Genomic DNA, 14,365 nt, shown 5'->3' with positions numbered 1-14,365 from the left:
AGGAGTAGGGGAGAGAATGAAAAAGAGATAGGGAAAAAGAAAGGGTGACTATATCATGCCCTGCCTCCCTTAAAACGTGCCCCACTGCCATTGGTGCTTTGGAGCATCAGGAGTAGGTGTGAGCCCTGTGAGTGGAGTCTCCTAGAATTCCAGGTGTTCAGTGAGGCAGAGCCCCCTGTGCTCTGGTTTCCCCATTTTCTTTGATGATCTCAACCTAACTCCAGGATTTCACCTCCAAAAGGGTGAGTTCCAGGGAGCAGTCTCACTTGTGAGTCACTTGTGTCTACTCTAAACTCATCCCAGTGATGTTCTTCTAGGTCTTTCCCATTGTCTGGGATGGGCTTTCTTCCCTAGGTGACAGGAAGCAACTTAAATCAACCCTCCAATCTTCCTCTTTCAAGACTCGTATTGAAATTTGTAAAACACTGTAGAATTTAATGAATCTTTCATTCAATAAAAAATTAATAAAAAAATTGTGCTCAACCCTTGATCTCTGAAGGAAGATTTCTTTTTTCCCTTTAGCTAAATGTTTGTAGTGAGGACATTTGAAAAACTACCTATTAACTTTTAATTTTGATATAATTTCAGATTGAAAGTCTCAAAAGTATGAAGAATTCGCAAATACCCTTTACTCAGATTTTCCATGTACTAGCATCTTACCATATCTTCTGTCGTCTTCTCTACAGATGGACACACACACAAATCAGGAAATTAGTATTGATACAATAATATGATCCAATCAACAGGCTTTATTCATGGTTCACCGGTTGTCCCACTTAAATCCTTCTACCAAAAGAAAATTCAAGCCCTTTCATTGCATTTAATTGTCATGTCTCTGTAGTCATTTTTTGTATTTTATGACATTGGCATTTTTGAAGGCTATAGGTCTGTTATTTTGTAGATAGTTGCTCAGTTTGGGTTTGTTTATGTTTCCACATATTGGGTTCAGGTTATGTATTTTTGGCAGAAACCCCATAGAAGTGGTACTGTATTCTCAATGAATCATAACAGGAAGTGTGTGATGTCGATTGTTCCATCGCTGGTGATGTTAACTTTGATCATTTGGTTAAGGTGGTGTCTGCTAGGTTTCTCCACTGTAAAGTTACAGTTTTCCTTTTTGCACTGGCTAAATTATCTTGTGGGAGGATACTTTGGGGCTGTTATCCTGTTATTCATTAATTTCTACCTGAGTCAGTTATTATTATGGTGTTTATCAAATCATTATTTTCTAATTCCATCATTTTTTCTACATGAATTAGATTTTTTGGTTTGCTTTTTACTATAAGGAAGAGCTTTCTAATGAAGGACTTTTGTAATTTAGAAAATGCTTTTTTCCTCTTAAGAAGTTGAGTTTCTACAGTTGAATATCTTTCTTTTACAACTGTTGTCTTTTAAACTCAAGGCTAAGCTATGAACCTTTGTGTTAGGGCTGTACCCTGCTGCTGCTGCTGCTGCTAAGTCGCTTCAGTCGTGTCCGACTCTGTGAGACCCCATAGATGGCAGCCCACCAGGCCCTGCCAATCCTGGGATTCTCCAGGCAAGAACACTGGAGTGGGTTGCCATTGCCTTCTCTGAGGGCTGTACCCTAGCTGTACCAATTCTGTCTGAGGCAATTATATCCTGAGACTATGCATGAAGAGCCATAGGGTCACATGAATGATTTCAGCTAAGAAAAACTCCTTGGTTTAAAACCTTCAGTATCACCTTGCTATAATAGTTTTTTGATTTGCAGGTTTTCATATTTTTATGTCTCTATAGGTACTTTAGTATAAAATTAAGTGAAACTGCTATTAAAGAGGAATTATGTGATCAAAAATATATTACCACTTTGGATATATGATGCAACTTAAACCAATAACAGAATGTTGCCAAATTGCTGACTTGCTGTATGCTTCAATGAATATTTAAGAACCCTAATAACAATGGTTGCAAAAAAATTAAAGTTTGAAAAGAACTTCAAAACTTTTTGCCTGCTAAGTAGCTTACCTGTCTTCTTGTAAGGCTTATACCACTAATTTGCTAGATTAACCCATCAAACAATGAACAAGGATTATGGTTGTACTGTCAGTCCTGGTGATGCGACGCTACATTATTATGAATTCCAAATTAGGGAATTTGAATTGATGAATTTGTTTTTACTATCAGAAGTTGTATGTTTTGAATTTGTTGGTGTTTGTGTCGTGGTGAATGTATCTTGCCCATATCATCTCCAAGCAGGTGCTTGAATCAGGTTTGTTTCAGAGGTAGGTGGTGAATCCTCTAATATCTTCAAGACATGCCATGTTTTCTTAAGCAAAAACATTTCTGGGCCACAGCCTGACAGATTCTTTCATGTTAAGGCAAAGTGATATTTATTTATGTTAGCTGTTTCTTGTAAATATACATTGTCTAAATTAGCTTAATGGAACATAAGACAAATTAAATTAAACAAAAAGAGTTAAACACAGTTTCTTAAATTTTTATGTGTAGTATCCCAAGAGAATCAAAAAAAGGAAAGCTAACTGCCAAGTGTCTCTCCAGTTTTCTCTCAAACACATTCTGTTATTTTAATAACAGCTCATATATCTGAAATCTCACCTTGTGGATCTAAAATAAGGAGTAGAAACACAAAGTTATTCAGTGTGCATGTTCTCTGTTTTATGAATGTTAGAATTTGGTATATTATATCCAGGTAATTCATGTGATATTTTAGCACACCCTGGTGCATACTTCTTGCACAGAAGTTCTACGGAAACTGTTGACTGGCTTTGATTTCTCGGTTTCAGTGGCTCATGTGTACAAAGATGAATATCATTTCTATCTGAAAGTGACATTGTCTTAAGAAACGTGTAGAGGAAGTTGAGGAATATTGCAGAGGACATTATTAGATCTTATCTGTTTTTTAAAAACAACTGTCCACATAAACGATTCCTTATTTATTTTGTATGTATTGAACAAATGCTTTTTAAAAATTCATTTGTTTTTAATTGAAGGGTAATTGCTTTACAATATTATGTTGGTTTCTGCCATATAATAGCATGAAGCAGCCATAGGTTCCCTTCCTCTTGAACCTCCCTCTGACCTCCCACCCCATCCCACCCCTCTAGGTTGTTATAGAGCCCCAGTTTGAGTTCCCTGAGTCATACAGCAAATTCCCACTGGCTGTCTGTCTTACATATGGCAGTGTATATATTTTTTCCATGTTACTCTCTCCATTTGTCCCACCTTCTTCTCCCCCTACTGCTGCCCCATGTCCATAAGTCTGTTCTCCATATCTGCATCTCCATTGCTGCCCTACAATTGCATTCATCAGTACCGTCTTTCTAGATTCCATATATATATGTTAACATATGATATTGAACAAATGATGTTTAAATCACTAGATCCTTCTTGTAACAAGCATGAAGATACCTTTTTCTCCGTGTTTCACACTCAAGTTCCACCAGAAAACTATGAAAATCATATACAGAATGTCAAACAAGGTATGTGATTTTATATATTGTCACAAGAAGATACTAGCTATATATACAAATATTCACAGATGAAATGATTTGATGTGATTTAATTCAGTGGTGAGGGGAAGTAGGTGAGGTTCTAGATGAAACAGGATTAGTCACGAGTTAATCATTATTGAAGTTAGTTGTTGAGGGTTCATTATAATAGTCGTCTTTAGAACATTTGAAATTTTGTATAATAAACAGTTAAATCTGGCTGCTAGTGATGGAAATCTAGTTTAAGTGAAAAAGAAAATTTATGAAAAGAATCCTCCTGGTAGATAGCTTCTTTGATTCCTAAGATCATATCCTTTCGCTAGTCATTGAGAGGGTGATTCAATTCCATAATCCTAGAGAAGACACCAACTGATCCATCTTGGGTTAGGTGCCCACCCTTGGTCCAACCAATTCATCCAACCTAGCAAAAGCTGGGGTTACTACCGGGACATGGCAACTTCTACCCTGGATCACTCCCAGGATGGAGAGGAGAAGAGGACATTTCTAGGCAGATAGTTTTTACCAGACTATCTAAGATTTTTTCCTACAATGTATTAAAAGTGTATTTTAAAGAAACTATTATAAATGTAGACAAAGATGCATTTAATTTGATTTATTTTATTTTTTTATTTTTAAAAATTAGTTTAATTGGATGATAATTACAATATTGTGATGGTTTTTGTCATACATCAACATGAATAAAAGTTTTATATGTATAATGTAACAGTATATAACACTTTGTATAATTTGATTTATTTTAATGTGTTGTTTAAGAGAATATGAAACTTCAGCTGAATGAATAAACTTCAGATTTCAGTTAAAAAGACTATATACAACTTGGATTATGGGAAAGAGTTATATATTTTATATCTAAGAAGGCCACTCACCAAAAAAATAACTCATACTTTAACTATTGGTGTTTGTAAGTCACTCAGTCATGTCCAACTCTATACGACCCCATGGACTGCCTCCAGGCTCCTCTGTCACTGGGGTTTTCCAGGCAAGAATACTGGAATGGGTTGCCATTTCCTTCTCCAAGGGATCTTCCTGACCCAGGGATCGAACCCAGGTCTCCCACATTGCAGGCAGATTCTTTACCATCTGAGACACCAGATTGATTAAAGAATGAAATCTCAGTTATAAAGCGTAGATTTTTTTTTTTTTTTTGCTTAGAAATGTGTAACTTAAATTTGAGTAAAACTTTGTTGTTGTTGTTTTTTTACTCAAATTTATTTTAGTCTGAAAAGAAATTAAATTCAGAGATCTAACACTTTTTATTGGTCTTTCCAACTAGTGTAATTAAAATTTATTCTTTAACTATTAAATTTGTACTGAATCTTTGCTAATGAGCCACAAAACACCAATTGACTAGCTCCCTGAATCCTTTTTATTGAGGTTACCTCTCATAAAACAAAGATAACTTTTAAGTAAGCCTGTCTGCACTGAGCTACTGGCTAGTGTTTTTTTTTTTTTCTCTAGTACTTTAATACGGCAGTTTATCCTGTTTTGTAAGGTGGACTCTATTTGTCATTTAGGAAGACTCTTTTTATGCATATTTTTAGAGCTTTAATGAAGGATTCGCATGGTCTTTTAAAAAATGCTTTAAATGTGACTACAGTGAAACCAAGATATTTTATAAAGGGGATAAGAGGCCACAAGTATTTTTCTTGCTCTTGTCTTGAGCACTCAGGGTCTGAACAATTGACGCTGATGCAAAGCTCTTCAAAGGTTGAGAAAAACTGACAAACTGAGATGGGCTTTAGGGGTTTGTGCAGATAGGACGAGGGACATCCAGAACACTTATGCCCCGACCTGGCTTAAAAAACAGGTTTGAACAAGAAGTTTATTTTTCTAAGATAATAGCGAATCAGTGAGTAGTAGGTAATGGTTCTAGTCTTTAGAGTAAGTTTTATGTCATATAAATACTAAAATAAAATACATGTTAAAATTCTCATGACATCAGCGATTTCTCCTTCATGTATATTGCTTGAAGTTCTTTTCATATCTCCCATGATTCCAAAGAAATCAACAGCAAGAAGTTTGACACATGATAATAACAAAAGTTTTATGAGAACTTCATTGTAAATTATGGTAGCACATTTATCTTTTTAAGAATAAATGTTTGTGTGTCTTAAGTTTCTGATCTGAAATTTAGGACCTTTTCTGCGTGTGTTTATTTCTTATATGTTTCAATATATGCTTAAGGTAAATTCTGGCATAATGGACAATTATAATTCTGAAAAAATTTTGAACTTTTTTATTATTAGATTCTACCTATGATGTGGAAAGAAATGAGTCAATGATCAAAGCAGAAAATAAACCTTTCTCAAATACAGAAAAGATTGAACTCAGGGGTAAACACAGCCAGGATTTTATTAAGCGAAACATTGAGGTATGTACCTAGAAATTTAGAAGCCAGAATGTGGGACTAAATGAGTTGCAAAAATGGAGATAGCTATGTTCGTTGTCTTAAAAAAAATTTTTTTTGACCATGATACATGTATATGTAATTGAAGCAATTTATATAACTGTAAGAGAAGTTTTATGAACCAATGCTTAATTTCACTATTTTCACTCCATCCTAGCCTATTCTATCTCATCCTACCCTCTTAAAAATTGCTAGCTGCAACTTAATACATTTGTTTCATTGCCCAGAAATGAATCTGGTTCCTGCAATTTGAAAAACATTTATTTAAATAATAGTTTTATATACTGTTTCCCAGATTTTAAATTGCATATTAATAAAATTGGTTTTCTTTAAAGTAATGGGACTGATTTTATGGTTGGTGCATTTAGAAATTTGAGTGGAAAATGCTCTTGGCAGAGGTGGAGAGGTCAACTGGTTGTCTGCCTACTGGCCCTGCCTCTCCTCTCCCAGCTCCTGGAGCAGCCTGTTGTTTGTCTCTTGCTTTGATTAGCTCACTGATATAGAGGCTTAACTTGGTTTTAAAGGCTGTGCAGTCTGACTTGGTTTGTCCTCCAGGCAGACTTAGACTAACCAAGGGCACAAGGACTCCTGTATTCGACCAGAATGTGAAATAATTTATAGCAAGAAATAAAAGTATGGTGAACAGAAGGTTCATGGCAAGCCACTCAGGCAGTTAAGTCACTAGAAAGCTACATTGATAAGTGTGACATTTTAAGAGGAGAGAGTTAAGTAATTCTTCATAGTTCAAGCCTGATGTTTTCCACAATTAGCATGTCTTTTCCAGGGAGACTGGATTCATGGGTCAGCCTGCCACTGCCAGGACTGGCCTCTGGGACTCTTGACTTTTATGTGCTCCATGTTCCTATGATCTGAAAGAAACCTTTGCCAGCTTGCTCTTTTTGCACTGGCTCATTGTTTGTTGACTTAATGTATAATTTTCCAAGAGCAGTAGGGTTTTCCCCACATCCAAGTTCTTGCTGACACAGATAGCAGTTCCACCATAGATTTTCCTTTTTCCTTTTATCAATAGTAACTGAATCCTATTTAAACTCCTGATGTGATAGTCTTGAAACTTAAAAGCCGTTTCATTTAGTGGATATATATCACATAGAAAGTGGTAAGATTCCTCCCAAATGTCTCAGCAAGTATGTTGCATTTGATACATTTAATATAAAGAGAGGTTTGCAAACTGCCCATGTTTTATTTTTTATATAAAATGTTTGTTGAGATGGTTGAATATCTTTGCTTGGATAATGGAGCTCTTCCAAAATTTAGAATAAAACAAAATTACCCAGCAAATGAAAATGCCTAATATAACAAATTTTGCCTTAGTGAATCTGTATTGTAGAAGCCTCAGATTCCATTTTAATTTTTCCTGAACTATGAGTTGCTTTGAGTATTTAATATTTTCTTTTGATACATTCTGTAGTTGGCCAAGAATTCAGGAAAACCTGTGGTTATGATTGACAGAGAAAAGGAAAAGCTGGTTGAACTTTTGAAGGACTTAGACGATAGTGATTCAGGGCTGTCCAGTTCTGAGGTAAGTAAACTCTGATATTCTACAGGCTCCACATGTCTTAATTTTTATTTTTAAAATCATATTGTTGATCAAATAGCAAAAATTGCAGTAATTTTTCAAATTATGAGGCAATATTTTTAACTTAAAAAAATCCTGTTTTACAATTTTATTTTTATCGAAATTTTCCAATTTATTCTTGTTGATTCATTATTGACTCTCTTATGGCATTATAAGAGTGGCCTACACGTTGGTTTTCACAATAATACCCTCTGCCTGTGATGTGACGGGCTTGCTCATTGATGACATAGAGATATGTTTCTCTGGATCCTTTTTTTTGGACATTTCTTATTATCCCTAAACCAATTCCACATAATTTCAGTGTAATCTTTAGTAATCCTTAAGAGCACCATCCAGCTCCTGTCCAGGTAATGTTGGGTATTCAGTTCCCTGAAGAGTCTGGGGCAAGCACAGGCTGAGTCTGAGGAGTGAATCCATGGTGTGAATGTGAGTATTTACAGGGCCTGGGCAGGTCACGTGAGTAACGCAGGCTCAACATTTGCACTTGTTTGCATACTAAACTTCTAGCTCTGTTCTTACTTCCACAAAGAAATACATTGTCCTGTGTTCCTTGAAACTCTTAGCGCTGTCATCTAATTTTTATTCTCCTGTGTTTAATAGAGATAATACGGTGACTGCTGCTGACACCCTGGAGCAGCCTTTTACCTAGCACATCTGCGCATCCATCCCCTGCTGTGACTCCTTCTCTGGAGAATTGTCCTGGGCCAAATGGGAGCTGACCAGTCCAGGAAAGGATGGCACCCGCCCCCCCGACCCCGCCCGGCCCCTTTGTTTCCTCACCTTGAAATAGGATGAGCTGTGTGCTGCAGTTTGTCCTCCAGAGCTTCCTCAGGGGTCAGTCGGTCTTCAGCTGAGACAACACCCTTGTCTGGCTTTGTTCCCTTGTTCCTAGCCTGCTTTCCTCACACCTCTAATCCTGAAAGCACTCTTCCGCTAAGTCACTTAAACAGGAATCTCTGCCTCAGGTTCTGGGTCTAGGGAACCCAGCCTAAGACATGTAGGTTCAGAGGGCAGTTTTAGCTCTGGCTAAAAAGCAGTGCATGTGCAGCAATACCTGGGCCAGTATGCCAGTCAGTGGCTGCTGCTGCCTAGAAATCCCTGCCCAGGGCTGCCTGGATCCTCCAATTTGTCAAGAGAAACTAGAAATTCAGATTAAAAAAAAACCAATTCTCTATAATTCCCACTCCAAGAAAGGCTGGTGTATATTCCTCCAGGTTATGTATTCACAGCTGACACTGTGTTCTGGCGAAATGGAAAATGGATCTGCAGACACTGGAGGTGGTTTAGGAGAGTGGTTGAGTGCTGGCTTTGGCAGACTGGCTAGAAAGCAGGATCTGTCACTTCCCAGTTCTGTCACCTTAGAAAGTTAGGTCTTCTCAGCTCAGTTTCTCCTGGACAGAAATCTAAAATGGTCTCACTGGACTAGGATCAGAGTGTTGGCAGTGGGCTGCTTTCCTTTCTAGAGGTTCTTCAATAATTAATTAATTTCTAAAATCTTACGTCTTAACAGGGCAGGATCTTTGGTATGCTTTGATTTCCCTCTTCTCCCATTTCTCTAGAATGCATTGAAATCACTTGGAATTTTAGTTCCAGGATGTTATAAGTTTTCCTTTTCAGGATGTTATAAGTTTTCCTTTTAAAAATAGTATGCTTCTTATATTTCAGGAATCTTTCTCAACAGTAGCCAAATTTTAAAACCGCCTTATTACCTGTGTATTTAAACTCAACTAATTGTTTATTGGGGCTTCTCTGATGGCTCAGTGGTAAAGAATTGGCTGCAATGGAGGAGAGGCAGGAGTTGTGAGTTTGATCCCTGGGTCAGGAAGATCCCCTGGAGGAGGAAATGGCAACCCATTGCAATATTCTTGCCTGGAAAATCCCATGGAAAGAGGAGCCTGGTGGGCTACAGTCCATGGGGTCAAAATCATTTTTCCTGAGTTATTTTTCTGGAATTAAAAGAATTCCCCTAAATATGATGGTGTGTAGATAATTTTTGAGTGTTTGCATATTCAAAAATTAATTCTTCTCCCACTTGAAAAGTGAAAGTGAAAGTGAAGTCTCTCAGTCGTGTCCAACTCTTTGTGACCCCGTGGACTGTAGCCCACCAGGCTCCTCTGTCCATGGGATTCTCCAGGCAAGAATACTGGAGTGGGTTGCCATTTCCTTCTCCAGGGGATCTTCCCAACCCAGGGATCCAACCCGGGTCTCCTGCATTGCTGGCAGATGCTTTAACTGCTGAGCTACCAGGGAAGCCCATATCTCCCCCTTGAATGATGGCTTCAAATGGTAGCTTTAAATGGTGTTAACTAAATTCTAGATGTAAAATCCTTTCTGGAAGCTTGTAGGATTTTTCTCTTTATTTTTGAGTTCACCAATTTTGTCAGAACTTATTTGTGTACATCTTTAAAAATATTTTTGTCTTGCATGGCATCTTCTATGTAGGCACTTTTTACATGAAGGTTCAATTTTTTCATCTGTTCAGAAAATTATCTTCTGTTATTTCTTCTCTTCTGTCATCTCTTTTTCTTTCCTTTTGGGCTTCCTATAAAGTGGGTATCAGGTGGGAATGGGATTAACTGCAAGTCACAGAAAACTTTAAAAACCATGACTTAAATAAGAAACCTACTTTTTTTTTTTTTGTGACAAGAAATCCAAGTGTAAGTAGCTAGTGTCTTTTGATCTTCTTGACTCATGGTCTTAATGTGTTTTTGTTTTTCAGCATGCAAGATGACTGCTATATCTGTAGATAATGTGTAAATTTTCCAGGCAGAAAGAAAGGGGGAAAGGAAAGGGTAAAAGAGATACCTCTGAAGCTTTGCCTTTTCGCTTGGGAAGCTGTGGTCTCCCCATGACTTCCACCTGCACCTCACCGGCCAAGCTAAGACTGCACATGGTCATTCATTTCATACAGCTGTGCAGTCAAGACCGGGGATCCAAGGATTTTACTTCTTGTTATTTTAGCAGAGAAAGGTGAAGGAGGAGGACATTGGAAAAGGGGACCAGGTCAGTCTATGTACCAAGCCCATACATGGGTATAGAATCTCCTCCAGGATCTCTCCTCCAGGCCTTCAAGTATTTTTCTCATAATCTTTATCCTTTTTGTCCTTTTGCTCATCTACATTCATTTTACAGTTTTCTGAGTTGAATTTCAAACATCTCTATTTTGCTTACTTTGCTTGTGCAGCCCTCTTTTGAGATTGTTGCTATTTTTACAGTTATTATTATTTTTTAAACTAATATTTGCTGAAAGTTCTTTCTGCAAGTCCTCTGAGGAGAAGGTGTCCTTTTTCATTATCTGATGTGGGAGATATTTTATATGGAGATTCTATGACGCCGGATAGGTGGTGACACATGATGGAATAGAGATCAGAGGAGGAAGACGTGAATGTGGCAGGAAGGGACTGCCATTTTGAGGAAGGGACTGATCTATCTATTGTTTCCTGAAACGGTACCAGACTTGTTGCCATGCTTCGGATTTGCTGTATTCTTTCAAGTATCTGTATGTCCTTTTGGAGTGCTCTGCCACTTCACCTCTGACAAATCCAACATAAAGATGACTAACATGGTAATTATGTTTGAATTCCTCAGAACTCATGCCTGCTGGTTGTTCCTTACAGTGGCATGTTTCATTCCATGGATGTAATGTTCTCTTCAATTTGTCTAGGATACTTTGAATTTGTTAAAGATTTTTCCCTGTGTTGGGAACTCACAACTACTAATGACTTTCCCCAAAGCCGGAAGCCTCTGCTGTCACCCTTCCCAGCAAAATGGGTTTTGCATCAGATCTTAAATTCCTCACATCTAAATCAATACTAGACGGGTGAATCTGATTGTAGACCCTCATTCTGGCCTGAATCCTAGCTGTAAAGCAGGTGGTGAAAAGCATTTTCTGGGTTCTGTCTTAGGGAGGCGAGATTCCTACACATTGCAAGTGTAGGCAGAAACACGTACATCATCTGCTGCTGCTGCTGCTAAGTCACTTCAGTCATGTCCGACTCTGTGTGACCCCATAGACGGCAGCCCACCAGGCTCCTCTGTCCCTGGGATTCTCCAGGCAAGAACACTGGAGTGGGTTGCCATTTCCTCCTCCAGTGCATGAAAGTGAAAAGTCAAAGTGAACTTGCTCAGGCGTGTCCGACTCTTAGCGACCCCATGGACTGCAGCCTACCAGGCTCCTCCGTCCATGGGATTTTCCAGGCAAGAGTACTGCAGTGGGGTGCCATTGCCTTCTCCAACATCATCTACTACATGTTAAATACCTGTATGCAGGTCAAGAAGCAACAGTTAGAACCAGATGTGGAACAATGGACTGGTTCCAAATTGGGAAAGGAGTACATCAAGGCTGTATATTGTCACCCTGCTTATTTAATTTATTTGCAGAGTACATCATTCAAAATGCTGGGCTGGATGAAGCGCAAGCTGGAATCAAGATTGCCAGGGGAAATATCAATAACCACAGATACCCAGATGATACCACCCTTAAGGCAGAAAGCAAAGAGGAACTAAAGAGTCTCTTGATGAAGGTGAAAGAGGAGAGTGAAAAAGCTGGCTTAAAACTCAATGTTCAAAAAATGAAGATTATGGCATCCCATCACTTCATGACAAATAGATGGGGAAACAATGGAAACAGTGACAAACTTTATTTTCTTGGGCTCTAAAATCACTGTGGATGGTGACTGCAGCCATCAAATTAAAAGATGCTTGCTCCTTGAAAGAAAAGCTATGACCAACCTAGACAGTGAATTAGAAAAGCAGAGACATTACTTTGCTGACAAAGGTCCGTATAGTCAAAGTTATGGTTTTTCCAGTAGTCGTGTACAATGTAAGTGCTGGATGATAAAAAAGGCTGAGCGCTGAAGAATTGATGCTTTTGGACTGTGGTGCTGGAGAAGACTCTTCAGGGCCCCTTGGACAGCACAGAGATCAAACCAGTCAATCTTGAAGGAAATCAACACTGAATATTCATTGGAAGGACTGATGCTGAAGCTGAAGGTGCAGTACTTTGGCCAGCTAATGAGAGGAGCCAACTCATTAGAAAAGACCCTGATGCTGGGAAAGATTGAAGGCAGGAGGAGAAGGGGACAACAGAGGATGAAATGGTTGGAGGGCATCACCAACTCAATGGACATATCTTTGATCAAACTTTGGGAGATGGTAAAGGACAGGGAAGTCTGGCGTGCTGCAGTCCATGGGGTTGCAAAGAGTCAGACATGACAGAGCGACTAAACAACAACACACAATTTCCTTCTGTTACAGTATAAAACATGAAACATTTCAATTTCTGCTGCACTTAGTTGAACAGTTTCTTTTACTTCAGTCACTTAAAAAGAATTCCATTCAAACAAGAATTTAAAATTTATTAACCAATATTTAATCATTGATTCCATAGTTTTTATTTTGTGTGTGTGTCAGATTCTTATTTCTCTTAGGTCATACAGTATTTATATCACTTTTACTTAGGAAAAAAGATCAGAATTTATTTATGACTAATTAGATTTTTTATAATTATGTATAATTTTCATATGCCAACTTGCAAGTATATTTTAAATGTTTATTGCTATAGTATATCTTATATGGATATAGTATAATCTCACTTTCTCCCTATTTTCAGACTTTTTGAAATTATCCTTTATTATAAGTAACATGGCAAAAAAATTCAGTGTTTTGGGTTGCCAGAAATGGAGGCAAATTTTGGTTAAAAAAGGGAGAAAATGAATTTTTTGGGAGACTTGGGTACCTCAAAGGTACAGTGAAAGTTTGAAGGACCAAGTTTGTAAACCAGGCAGAAATCAAGCAAATGGCCAGAAAAAATAGACAGAAAAATGGCCCTAGAAACTCCTCAGAAGCAGGCTGGTTCAGGGTTGCACTGCAGCCGCCAGCCGCCAGACACCCATGCTAGCGAGCACTGCCGCCGCCTTCCCTGCTCCAACACTGGCTCCTCGCTGCTGTTGCTGTCACGGTTAATCTCTTCCCACCTTCCTGGCATCTTTGAATCTCTCTCTCCCTCAACAGTCTAAGTCCAGGCAGGGTGTTTACTTCCAATTGACTGAATCTAGTTCATTTGCTTGTCTTCTTGATGTCAGTGGGTAGGGAGAAGGAGTGTCTGGTGGGGACCTGTTCCCTAGAGAGGCTTATGCAGTATTAGTGTCACTGAAGCAGGAACGGAGATAGGATGCTGGGGCCAGGGAGAGACACATGTTAAGTCTTTCTGCATAAGTTTTTGCATGTACTTTTTCTGGTTACCACTTAGGGATTGATCCCTGGTTTTAGAGTCATGAAACCAAAGGGCATGAAATTCTCATGCTTCCTTGCCCTCCATCTGCCCCTTTGTTGTTAGTGTTCTTCATGGGTCTTCTGTCTTCACGCTTCTCTTTGTGACCTCACCCATTCCCATGCTCTGAGGGTTTGAATCACTATAGAATTATGGGTGAGTCCAAAATACTTATTTCCAAGTCTCTATCTTGAACTTCAGACAAACATATTTAACTATCTGACATAATCTGTGGATATCCTAGGGATATCTGTGAATATTGAAAGGCCCCGAACAGAATTCATTATCATTTGCCTCCTTAAACCTACTGTGTGTCTGGATATTCCTTATTTTGATCCATATGACCACTATCCCCCTAGTTGATAAAAATCAGAAATTTGGTTTTTATTCTTGATTCATACTCCTCCCTCATTCTTCCATCAAATTATTTCCAGATTCTGTACATTCTGCTTCCTAAGTATCTCTGGAATTGGTTCTGTGTTCTGCATTCCTAGGAAACATTCCAAGTTCAGACACTCATCACTTTTCTTTTAGATTGTGGCTTTTTCTTCTTAACTGGATTTTCTGCCTACCATCTCACCCTCACCAGCTCCAGTTTT

At 38.4% G+C, this 14,365-nt stretch overlaps 1 protein-coding gene across 2 annotated transcripts in view; it reads left to right on the top strand.

Annotated features, from left to right (window-relative positions):
* The window catches only part of FSIP1 (fibrous sheath interacting protein 1), a 211,105-nt gene that overhangs the window by 41,809 nt on the left and 154,931 nt on the right, over positions 1-14,365 (top strand). For both annotated transcript variants that reach the window (XM_010809205.4, NM_001193138.2), the window contains 3 exons: positions 3,363-3,461; positions 5,738-5,862; positions 7,328-7,438. In XM_010809205.4, the coding sequence (XP_010807507.1) occupies positions 3,363-3,461; positions 5,738-5,862; positions 7,328-7,438 (335 nt within the window). The remainder of the gene's footprint in view (positions 1-3,362; positions 3,462-5,737; positions 5,863-7,327; positions 7,439-14,365) is intronic.

This window comes from Bos taurus, chromosome 10 (assembly GCF_002263795.3).
Source record: "Bos taurus isolate L1 Dominette 01449 registration number 42190680 breed Hereford chromosome 10, ARS-UCD2.0, whole genome shotgun sequence".
In the NCBI taxonomy this organism is placed as follows: Eukaryota; Metazoa; Chordata; class Mammalia; order Artiodactyla; family Bovidae; genus Bos; species Bos taurus.
The sequence above is the reverse complement of the archived record's forward strand: the minus strand, read 5'-3'. Positions and strand labels throughout refer to the sequence as shown.